The sequence below is a fragment of the Pseudophryne corroboree genome, chromosome 8 (assembly GCF_028390025.1).
Source record: "Pseudophryne corroboree isolate aPseCor3 chromosome 8, aPseCor3.hap2, whole genome shotgun sequence".
Lineage (NCBI taxonomy): Eukaryota > Metazoa > Chordata > Amphibia > Anura > Myobatrachidae > Pseudophryne > Pseudophryne corroboree.
The window spans coordinates 86,158,570-86,171,224 of NC_086451.1; the positions used below are offsets into that span (position 1 = coordinate 86,158,570).

General features: G+C 48.6%; 1 protein-coding gene across 1 annotated transcript in view; it reads left to right on the forward strand.

The window, feature by feature from the left end:
* The first annotated feature begins 9,754 nt into the window (after window positions 1–9,754).
* The window catches only part of LOC134949759 (rap guanine nucleotide exchange factor 1-like), a 43,770-nt gene continuing 40,869 nt past the window's right edge, over window positions 9,755–12,655 (forward strand). Inside the window, exons 1-4 of the mRNA XM_063938502.1 lie at window positions 9,755–9,773; window positions 10,471–10,555; window positions 11,347–11,439; window positions 12,203–12,391. Of these exons, the coding sequence (XP_063794572.1) occupies window positions 9,755–9,773; window positions 10,471–10,555; window positions 11,347–11,439; window positions 12,203–12,391 (386 nt within the window). The remainder of the gene's footprint in view (window positions 9,774–10,470; window positions 10,556–11,346; window positions 11,440–12,202; window positions 12,392–12,655) is intronic.

Genomic DNA, 12,655 nt, shown 5'->3' on the forward strand with positions numbered 1-12,655 from the left:
AGGGTATAATGTTTGGGAGAAAAAACTACCAGTGGTTTTTCCCCCATCTGATGAAATAAAATGAAGTGTGTGAAGAAGCGTGGGCTTCCCCTGATAAGAAACTGGTAATTTCTAAAAAGTTACTAATGGCGTACCCTTTCCCGCCAGAGGACAGGTTACGCTGGGAGACACCCCCTAGGGTGGATAAAGCGCTCACACAACTATCAAAGAAGGTGGCACTGCCGTCTCCGGACACGGCTGCCCTCAAGGAACCTGCCGATAGAAAGCAGGAGGCTATCCTGAAGTCTGTTTATACACACAGGGCCGGTTCAAGGGCGCAGAGCGCCCCGGGCAGGAAAGGGGGCGTGACCTAATACAGGGGGCGTGGTCAGTTACGCCCCCTGTACATTGCTAGCGCCGCTTGAATGCTGAGCGGTGCGCGATGACGTCATCGCGCACCGCACAGCAAAAGGTCCTCTCCACGAAGGGAAACTAGACGCTATGCGTCTAGTTCCCTTCGTGGAGAGGACCTTTGCTGTGCGGTGCGCGATGACGTCATCGCGCACCGCTCAGCAAAGTTACTCTCCACGAAGGGAAACTAGACGCATAGCGTCTAGTTCCCTTCACAGGAGGCGCCGCGGACGGGGACGGCAGCGGGCGCGGACGTGGGACACAGCGGGCAGCAGTGGCGGATCTTGCCACGGTGCGGCGCCCTCCGGATGGCGCCAGCGCCCTCCGGAAGGCGGCGCCCCGGGCAAAAGTCCTGCTTGCCCGTAGCAAGATCCGCTACTGTATACACACTCAGGCATTATACTGCGACCAGCTATTGCTTCAGCATGAATGTGCAGTTTTGCAGCTGCGTGGTCAGATTCCCTGTCAGAAAATATTGATACCTTAGACAGGGACACTATATTGCTAACCATAGAGCATATAAAAGACGCGGTTCTGTATATGAGAGATGCACAGAGGGATATTTGCCGGCTGGCATCTAGAATAAATGCACTGTCCATTTCTGCCAGAAGGGGTTTATGGACTCGGCAGTGGACAGGGGATGCAGATTCTAAAAAGCACATGAAGTTTTGCCTTACAAGGGTGAGGAGTTATTTGGGGATGGTCTCTCGGACCTAGTTTCACAGCGACAGCTGGAAAATCAGCATTTCTCTGACGTCCTAGTGGATGCTGGGGACTCCGTAAGGACCATGGGGAATAGACGGCTCCGCAGGAGACTGGGCACATCTAAAGAAAGATTTAGGACTATCTGGTGTGCACTGGCTCCTCCCCCTATGACCCGCTCCAAGCCTCAGTTAGATTTCTGTGCCCGGCAGAGCTGGATGCACACTAGGGGCTCTCCTGAGCACCTAGAAAGAAAGTATAGTTTAGGTTTTTTATTTTACAGTGAGACCTGCTGGCAACAGGCTCACTGCAACGAGGGACTAAGGGGAGAAGAAGCGAACCTACCTAAGTGGTGGTAGCTTGGGCTTCTTAGGCTACTGGACACCATTAGCTCCAGAGGGATCGAACACAGGACCCGACCTCGTCGTCCGTTCCCGGAGCCGCGCCGCCGTCCCCCTTACAGAGCCAGAAGCAAGAAGGTCCGGAAAATCGGCGGCTGAAGACTTCTGTCTTCTCCAAGGTAGCGCACAGCATGGCAGCTGTGCGCCATTGCTCCTCATGCACACCACACACTGCGGTCACTGATGGGTGCAGGGCGCTGGGGGGGGGGGTGCCCTGAGCAGCAATAAATAACACCTTGGCTGGCAAACTGACACCATATATAACCCCAGGGGCTATATAGGTGTAAATTAACCCCTGCCAGAATTATTAAAATAGCGGGAGAAAGCCCACCAAGAAAGGGGCGGAGCCATCTCCCTCAGCACACTGGCGCCATTTTCCCTCACAGCTCCGCTGGAGGGATCGCTCCCTGGCTCTCCCCTGCAGTCCTGCACTACAGAAAGGGTTAAAAAGATAGGGGGGGGACGAAATTTAGGCGCAGTATATTATGATAATGCAGCTATAAGGGAAAACACTCTCTATAGGTGATATCCCTGTGGTATATAGCGCTCTGGTGTGTGCTGGCATACTCTCCCTCTGTCTCCCCAAAGGGCTTTGTGGGGTCCTGTCCTCTGTCAGAGCATTCCCTGTGTGTGTGCTGTGTGTCGGTACTGCTGTGTCGACATGTATGATGAGGATAATGATGTGGAGGCGGAGCAAATGCCTGTGAATGTGATGTCACCCCCTGCGGGGTCGACACCTGTGTGGATGGACTTATGGAAGGAATTACGTGACAGTGTCAACTCCTTACATAAAAGGTTGACGACATAGGACAGCCGGCTACTCAGCTTGTGCCTGTTCCAGCGTCTCAAATGTCATCAGGGGCTTTAAAACGCCCGCTACCTCAGATGACAGACACAGATGTCGACACGGATACCGACTCCAGTGTCGACGACGAGACTAGTGTACCCTCCAATAGGTCCACCCGTTACATGATTGAGGCAATGAAAAATGTATTACACATTTCTGATAATACCCCAGGTACCACAAAAAAGGGTATTATGTTTGGAGAGAAAAAACTACCAGTAGTTTTTCCTGCATTAAATGAGGTGTGTGAGGAAGCGTGGACTTCCCCCGATAAGAAATTGATAATTTCTAAACGGTTATTGGCAGCGTACCCTTTCCCGCCAGAGGATAGGTCACGTTGGGAAACACCCCCTAGGGTAGATAAAGCGCTGAAACGTTTATCAAAAAAGGTGGCACTACCGTCTCCGAATACGGCCGTCCTGAAGGAACCTGCTGATAGAAAGCAGAAAACTACCCTAAAAGCTGTTTACACACACACGGGCATTATATTGAGACAATATTTTGCTGACAATAGAGCATATAAAAGACGCCGTCTTATACATGCGTGATGCACAGAGGGATATTTGCCGGCTGGCATCAAAAATAAGCGCTATGTCTATTGCCGCCAGGCGGGGGTTATGGACTCGGCAATGGTCAGGCGATGCCAATTCAAAACGGCACATGGAAGTTTTGCCCTATAAGGTGGTGGAACTGCTTGGGGATGGTCTTTCAGACCTTGTTTCCACAGCTAATGCTGGGAAATCAACTTTTTTGCCACAGGCTACCCCACAGCAAAAGAAAGCACCGTATTATCAGGTACAGTCCTTTCGGCCCCAGAAAAGCAAGAGGGCTAGAGGCTCATCCTTTCTGCCGAGAGGTAAAGGTAGAGGGACAAAGCTGCAGCACACAGCTAGTTCCCAAGAGCAGAAGTCCTCCCCTGCGTCCGGTAAGTCCACAGCATGACGCTGGGGCTACTCAGGCGGACCCGGGTACGGTGGGGGCCCATCTCAGAAATGTCAGCGCACAGTGGGCTCTCTCACAGGTGGATCCCTGGGTCCTTCAAGTAGTATCTCAGGGGTACAGGCTGGAATTCGAGACGTCTCCCCCCCCGCCGTTTCCTAAAATCTGCCTTACCGGCAACTCCCTCTGCCAGGGAGGCAGTGTTGGTGGCTATCCAAAAACTGTATTCACAGCAAGTGATTGTCAAGGTACCCCTCCTTCAACAAGGAAAGGGTTACTATTCCACAATGTTTGTGGTACCGAAACCGGACGGTTCGGTGAGACCCGTCTTAAATTTAAAATCCTTGAACACATATATCAAAAGATTCAAGTTCAAGATGGAATCGCTCAGGGCGGTTATTGCGAGCCTGGACGAGGAGGATTACAGGGTCTCCCTGGACATCAAGGATGCGTACCTGCATGTCCCCATTTACCCTCCTCACCAGAAGTACCTCAGATTTGTGGTACAGGACTGTCACTATCAGTTCTAGACGCTGCCGTTTGGTCTGTCCATGGCACCGAGCGTGTTTACCAAGGTAATGGCCGAGATGATGATACTCCTGCGAAAAAAGGGAGTTTTAATTATCCCGTACTTGGACGATCTCCTGATAAAGGCGAGGTCCAAGGAACAGTTGTTGATCGGAGTAGCACTTGCTCGGCAGGTGCTACAACAGCACGGCTGGATCCTGAATATTCCAAAGTCGCAGCTGGTTCCTGCAACACGTCTATTGTTCCTGGGGATGGTTCTGGACACAGAACCGAAAATGGTGTTTCTCCCGGAGGAGAAGGCCAAGGAGTTGTCATCGCTAGTCAGAGACCTCCTAAGACCAAAACAGGTGTCGGTGCACCACTGCACGCGAGTCCTGGGAAAGATGGTAGCTTCTTACGAAGCAATTCCGTTCGGAAGGTTCCATGCACGGATCTTTCAGTGGGATCTGTTGGACAAGTGGTCCGGATCGCATCTTCAGATGCATCAGAGGATAACCCTGTCTGCAAGGACCAGGGTGTCTCTACTGTGGTGGCTGCAGAGTGCTCATCTTCTGGAGGGCCGCAGATTCGGCATACAGGACTGGGTCCTGGTAACCACGGACGCCAGCCTTCGAGGCTGGGGAGCAGTCACACAGGGAAGAAATTTCCAGGGACTATGGTCAAGCCAGGAAATGTCCCTACACATAAATATTCTGGAACTAAGAGCCATTTACAATGCCCTAAGTCAGGCAAGACCCCTGCTTCAAAGTCAGCCAGTACTGATTCAGTCAGACAACATCACGGCGGTCGTCCATGTAAACCGACAGGGCGGCAAGAGAAGCAGGATGGCGATGGCAGAAGCCACGAGGATTCTCCGATGGGCGGAAAATCACGTGTTAGCACTGTCGGCAGTGTTTATTCCGGGAGTGGACAACTGGGAAGCAGACTTCCTCAGCAGACACGACCTCCACCCGGGAGAGTGGGGACTTCATCCAGAAGTCTTCCGGCTGATTACAAACCGATGGGAATGGCCACAGGTGGACATGATGGCGTCCCGCCTCAACAAAAAGCTAGAAATCTATTGCGCCAGGTCAAGGGACCCTCAGGCGATAGCGATGGACGCTCTAGTGACACCGTGGGTGTACCGGTCGGTTTATGTGTTTCCTCCTCTTCCTCTCATACCAAGGGTGCTGAGGATAATAAGAAGGAGAAGAGTAAGAACTATACTCATTGTTCCGGATTGGCCAAGAAGAGCTTGGTACCCAGAACTTCAAGAAATGATCTCAGAGGACCCATGGCCTCTACCGCTCAGACAAGACCTGCTGCAGCAGGGGCCTTGTCTGTTCCAAGACTTACCACGGCTGCGTTTGACGGCATGGCGGTTGAACACCAGATCCTGAAGGAAAAGGGCATTCCAGAGGAAGTCATTCCTACGCTGATCAAAGCCAGGAAGGACGTGACCGCAAAACATTATCACCGCATATGGCGAAAATATCTTGCTTGGTGTGAGGCCAGGAAGGCCCCAACGGAGGAATTTCAACTGGGTCGATACCTGCACTTCCTACAGTCAGGGGTGACTATGGGCCTCAAATTGGGGTCCATTAAGGTCCAGATTTCGGCTCTGTCGATTTTCTTCCAAAAAGAACTGGCTTCCCTGCCGGAAGTTCAGACTTTTGTTAAAGGAGTTCTGCATATTCAGCCTCCTTTTGTGCCTCCAGTGGCACCTTGGGATCTCAACGTGGTGTTGGATTTCCTTAAATCACATTGGTTTGAGCCACTTAAAACCGTGGAGTTAAAATATCTCACGTGGAAAGTGGTCATGCTATTGGCCCTGGCTTCGGCCAGGCGTGTGTCAGAGTTGGCGGCTTTGTCATGTAAAAGCCCTTATCTGATTTTCCATATGGATAGGGCGGAATTGAGGACTCATCCCCAATATCTGCCTAAGGTGGTTTCAGCGTTTCATTTGAACCAACCTATTGTGGTGCCTGCGGCTACTCGGGACTTGGAGGATTCCAAGTTGCTGGATGTAGTCAGGGCCCTGAAAATTTATGTTTCCAGAACGGCTGGAGTCAGGAAAACTGACTCGCTGTTTATCCTCTACGCACTAAACAAGATGGGTGCTCCTGCTTCAAAGCAGACTATTGCTCGCTGGATATGTAGCACAATTCAGCTTGCACATTCTGCGGCGGGACTGCTGCATCCTAGATCAGTAAAAGCCCATTCCACGAGGAAGGTGGGCTCTTCTTGGGCGGCTGCCCGAGGGGTCTCGGCTTTACAACTTTGCCGGGCTGCTACTTGGTCGGGGTCAAACACATTTGCAAGATTTTACAAGTTTGACATCCTGGCTGAGGAGGACCTGGAGTTCGCACATTCGGTGCTGCAGAGTCATCTGCACTCTCCCGCCCGTTTGGGAGCTTTGGTATAGTCCCCATGGTCCTTACGGAGTCCCAGCATCCACTTAGGACGTCAAAGAAAATAAGATTTTACTCACCGGTAAATCTATTTCTCGTAGTCCGTAGTGGATGCTGGGCGCCCATCCCAAGTGCGGATTGTCTGCAATACTTGTACATAGTTATTGTTAACAAAAGGGTTATTGTTGAGAGCCATCTGTGCAGAGGCTCCGTTGTTGTCATACTGTTAACTGGGTATAATATCACGAGTTGTACGGTGTGATTGGTGTGGCTGGTATGAGTCTTACCCGGGATTCAAAATCCTTCCTTATTGTGTCAGCTCTTCCGGGCACAGTATCCTAACTGAGGTCTGGAGGAGGGTCATAGGGGGAGGAGCCAGTGCACACCAGGTAGTCCTAAAGCTTTCTTTAGTTGTGCCCAGTCTCCTGCGGAGCCTCTATTCCCCATGGTCCTTATGGAGTCCCAGCATCCACTATGGACTACGAAAAATAGATTTACCGGTGATTAAATCTTATTTTTTTCGGCACTGTGGGGCATTGTATTTGGCACTGTGGGGCATTGTATCTGGCACTGTGGGGCAATGTAACTGGGACTCATCCCCAATATCTGCCTAAGGTGGTTTCAGCGTTTAATTTGAACCAACCTATTGTGGTGCCTGCGGCTACTCGGGACTTGGAGGATTCCAAGTTGCTGGATGTAGTCAGGGCCCTGAAAATTTATGTTTCCAGAACGGCTGGAGTCAGGAAAACTGACTCGCTGTTTATCCTCTACGCACTAAACAAGATGGGTGCTCCTGCTTCAAAGCAGACTATTGCTCGCTGGATATGTAGCACAATTCAGCTTGCACATTCTGCGGCGGGACTGCTGCATCCTAGATCAGTAAAAGCCCATTCCACGAGGAAGGTGGGCTCTTCTTGGGCGGCTGCCCGAGGGGTCTCGGCTTTACAACTTTGCCGAGCTGCTACTTGGTCGGGGTCAAACACATTTGCAAGATTTTACAAGTTTGACATCCTGGCTGAGGAGGACCTGGAGTTCGCACATTCGGTGCTGCAGAGTCATCTGCACTCTCCCGCCCGTTTGGGAGCTTTGGTATAGTCCCCATGGTCCTTACGGAGTCCCAGCATCCACTTAGGACGTCAGAGAAAATAAGATTTTACTCACCGGTAAATCTATTTCTCGTAGTCCGTAGTGGATGCTGGGCGCCCATCCCAAGTGCGGATTGTCTGCAATACTTGTACATAGTTATTGTTAACAAAAGGGTTATTGTTGAGAGCCATCTGTGCAGAGGCTCCGTTGTTGTCATACTGTTAACTGGGTATAATATCACGAGTTGTACGGTGTGATTGGTGTGGCTGGTATGAGTCTTACCCGGGATTCAAAATCCTTCCTTATTGTGTCAGCTCTTCCGGGCACAGTATCCTAACTGAGGTCTGGAGGAGGGTCATAGGGGGAGGAGCCAGTGCACACCAGGTAGTCCTAAAGCTTTCTTTAGTTGTGCCCAGTCTCCTGCGGAGCCGCTATTCCCCATGGTCCTTATGGAGTCCCAGCATCCACTACGGACTACGAGAAATAGATTTACCGGTGATTAAATCTTATTTTTTTCGGCACTGTGGGGCATTGTATTTGGCACTGTGGGGCATTGTATCTGGCACTGTGGGGCAATGTAACTGGCACTGTGGGGCACTGTAACTGGCACTGTGGGGCATGTATCCGGCACTGTGGGGCATTGTATCTGGCACTGTGGGGCAATGTAACTGGCACTGTGGGCCATTTTCAGTGGCCACACCCCTTCTGGAGCGTGGCCACACCCCTTCTGGGGTGTGACCACGCCCATTTTTTCGGCACTGTGGGGCATTGTATCTGGCACTGTGGGGCATTGTATCTGGCACTGTGGGGCAATGTAACTGGCACTGTGGGGCAATGTAACTGGCACTGTGGGGCATTGTATCTGGCACTGTGGGGCATTGTATCTGGCACTGTGGGGCAATGTACCTGGCATGCTTCTTTTTGTGTGCTTTTTTTTTTGGGGGGGGGGGCACCATTTTATATCTTGCCCTGGGCTCCAAAACCCCTAGTTACGCCTCTGGTGACCAGTATATTCAAAGCATGACTGGGGGGAAAAAAAATATATATATTAAAAAAATAAAAGTACTTACAGTTCATTACATTTGACATCACAGAATACTTTGTTACAATTCTGATTCAATCTGTTTTGATTCCATGATGTAAAAATACTTTTATAGCCGCTGTAGATGATGTATTAAAGGGCTATAATTGTCTTGTTAATTACCACAGGAACATAAAAGCATTAATGCACCATTATGTGCTATATAGCCTGTTACCATCTGTACCAACAGGGTGGGTGCCAGTGGCATGACCTTTTGCCAGCTCTATCCTCCTGGAGATGATGCAGGGGGCAGCTAGCGGCAGACTTTGCTCTGCTGTAAATATTGTCCTTTGTTAATATGTGACTGCTGATGACAAGCTGTAGTAATTGTAGTGTCCAGTGTCCTATGTAAGCAGACACATGCTTCGGACACACTGTTGTTTTGCTTGTACCGGTGATCAGACTGGAAAGATCTGTAGACGAGCGTAGGTCTGAAGCACTTTACTGTTTGTAAAATGCAATGTGAAATATATGGGCCCAGTTTATGTGCAGAGTTGCCAGCAGAACTTTAAAATGGGATCGTTAATCTCTATGGCCATTTATGGGGCTGTTCTCTCTAACAGCTAGAAACCTACTCCATTATCCAGCTATATCCACAACAAAACTTGTTACTTTTAACTACCATTGGCAGAAGGAGATGTATTCAATATCCCAGCGCTCAGCATACCGGCGCCGGGATACCGACACCTATTCCTCCTCTTGGTGTGTCCACGTCACCCCTGGAGGGAGAATAAACAGCATGGTGTGCGTAGCACGTCACCGGAGGCAGCGAGCCCACAAGGGGCTTTTTTGCGCATGCCGCACTGTCGGCATTCTGGCACTCTACAACCCGCATTCGGGATTCTGACTGCCGGGATGACGGGCACCGGTATATAGACACCTACCGTGCAGAAGTCACTCGAGGTAAAGACGGAAGACCATCTCTTGCACTGGTGTGCTCTATCCATACATACACTGTTACAAGCATGCTGTGCATCCTCTTAGTGATGTGTCATTTTCTGCTATACTCTAGATCTAGTTGGCAAATTCTTCTCATGCCTTCTGTCACCATTCCACTCAAATATCTGGTTAGGCGAGAGGCTGTTACTGAATTAATTTTGGATGAGGACTGACCCCAGGCTCATCTTGTGGGGGCATAATGTATGACCTGATGGTTTCTGTCAGCTGCGGGCGGACATACATGAAGTGCTTTCTTATGTTTATCAAAGGCATAACAGTGCTCCACTGCAACGTACGTACCTAGAAGAGGAACATACAAGGTAGCGACAGTAAATGCTAGATGTGAAAGCGAAGGTTAGGGAGAGCGCTTGGATCTAGGAGGAGACAGGAGAAGTGAGTCTGAGAGGAGATCGGGACAGGAGCCAGTGTGTACTAGAGTTGTATTGGTGGGTACATGGAAAAGGCTTTTGGAGGTGGGTTATTTAGATTGTGTTTAAGGATTTGAAGGCTGGGAAGAGAAGCCTGATGGGTAGCGGGAGATCTTTTAGGTGGGAATGGTTAACAGACCAGATTTAGGAGGGTGTGAGAGGAGAGTAGATTGTATGAAATTATTTTTGCCACTTTATGGGCCATGATGAGTAGTTTGAATTTGATCCGTGAGAATGTGTTCCCAGTGCTGGGAGTTGTGTGCTGGGGAAGGCAGCATGCATAAGATGGTAGCTGATGGAATGGATAAGGTTGCGAGGTACTAGTATATATCATGGGTGGAGGCATCAGGTCTGCGAGAAGGACAGAGCCAGAGTAAAGGATGGCACCAAGGGGTGTGTGTCAGCGCTATCCTATTTACTGTTCTAACCACACAATTATATAATATATTTAAAAGTTCAAAATGTAAAGATGTAAGATATAAAGTGCCGGAGTAAAGCACTGTGACAGTATCTTGATTGCCCTGTGCTTGGGCCACAATGTTGATCTGGATATCTGTTCTCCTCAGTAAAGGCAAGAAGATAATCTCTTGTACTGATCTGTCTGCCTTTCAGTGACTATAGGTCTTCATGGTGCTTTGATGTGTTTACATGTAGAGTTGGAAATGTTTGTGTTTAAGCTTTTTTACTTTTGTACTCTGGCCTATACAGCCTACTTATAATGACTTTCTGTTCTGATTTACAGATTTGGTTCTATATTGTGAGGCCTTTCTGACCACCTATCGGACCTTCATCTCACCAGAGGAGCTGATTCAGAAGCTACAGTATAGATATCCTTTGCCGAGTCTGCAGATCAGAGGGTGGGGCTCAGCTTTATGGTGGTTACTGAGTATAGGCCATTGTCTTACGGCAGGTATACACAGGGCTAGGACAGCTGGGAACATGCTCAACCTTACATACAGCCAGTAGGGTGATGATTAGGGATTGCTGATCACTTTCAGCCAGAAGGGGAGATGAATCAAGCCTTGGAGAGAGCTAAAGGGAGTAGTTGCCAGAAGCGACCAATCAGCGTCTCTCATAGAAGCTGACTGGATACTCTGTGCAACTTCACTTTGTCTCTCCAAGGCTTGATTCATCTCCCCCACAGTGCCGATAATACTGTAGTTATTTTACTGTCCTATACATTGGATATTTTACATGTTTGGGGATACAACAAAACTTTCCTCTGCTCTGTATTCAATGCATTTGTATGGCAGAGTAACGAAAACCTAAATATTTTATCTGCTAATAATACGTGGCGCATTGTCTAGGAGGTCATGTAGAAAACAAGCAATCTGAGATGGCCCATGCACAAGATGATTCATACAAAGACAGAAAATCCCTGCTGAGCTCTTACTGTGTACGTAGGTTTGCTGGGCTGGTGCTGCCCCCTGTTGTTTACTACTGTAATCACCTCACCACATCTGTAGAAATACTTTTTTACATTGAGAGAAAAGAAAACCCATTCACCTAATCGATGATCCTTACACCTTCAAAAGCCATATATATTTGGCATCTATGGAGAAATGCGTGTCTAAATTAGTCATGGTAACACACACAATTTTCTTTAACCCTTGTCAACATATGAGAGATTCTGTCACTTCCAGGACACGTTCAAGCAGCGTGTGAGCAAAAACACCTTCTTTGTGCTGGTGCGAGTGGTGGATGAGTTATGGTAAGTAAGAGCAGTCACCTATGTAAGTGTGAATTGCGTAGTGCCATGTGTCATACATTTAGATCAGTGTTGTGTTGCGCTCCTCCGGATGTATAACTTACTATATTTGCGTGCGTTACATCCTTTATCCTGCCCCCGTGAGCTATTGTTTCTGTACAGATAGTTGCCCTCTTCTCACATCCTTTGCACGTTGTGATCTGTGATAAAAGTCTAGGCAGGGCATTGCTTATTGCGCGTTTCGCCACTCGGTCATTATTTGTTATCATCATGTCTTTAAATGTACTGCTCTCATTCAACCCACATTCATTTATCACATCCTTTGTGTCTGTACACTGAGGATAGTGTAATTTGTGTATTTAGAAATGGCAAGTGCCAGTATTTAGGGTTTTACAAGATGTATTTAGGTAGTGGATAACATTACCTCCATGGTGGTGGTAGTCATTGCATTCACATGGTGAAAAAACCCAGAGACTCCGTACAAACTGGACAGTTTGTGCCGACTTCAGTACCTAAATAATGAAGCTTAGGCTGTTTACCTACCTCTATCCAAACGGACTATAAATTGTTCCTTTGCAAATGAAACCTGCAACCAGTGGTCCCAAAAGCCATCCTCTGACAGTACATTCTGTATTCATAAATAGCTCCCATTGTTTTCCATTTACCCTTATTGTATACATTAATAGGACCATGTGTGCAGCTCTTACATGTAAGTGTGTTGGACATACTGTACTCATACCACTTTCTGCCCCTTCCCTCCCTCCAGCTTGGTGGAACTGACAGACGAAATCCTGAAGCTGCTGATGGAACTAGTATTCCGGCTGGTGTGTAAAGGAGAGCTCAGCCTGGCTCACATGCTGCGCAAGAACATTCTGGAGAAAGTGGATAACAAGAGGATGCAGAGTCACTGCAACTCTGCTATGAGACCACTCGCTGCCAGGGGGGTGGCCGCAAGGTATGGGGGTCTTCCAGCATGACTGTAATCACTATCCTGATGACATGAGGACCAAGCTGACCTATATTTAAAGGGCAATTGAACCAAACGTGAAAATTAATTCATAGGATTATTAACTTACATATTTTTAAAAGCTTGTGTATAATGACAGGAGTTGCAATGTTGGACCTGTAACATGACCCCATTACAGTTATAAAGGCTGCGGGGATCTACGTCGGAGTTACTGGCAGGAAGCATAAGTCAGAGAGTAAAAAAACAAAACTA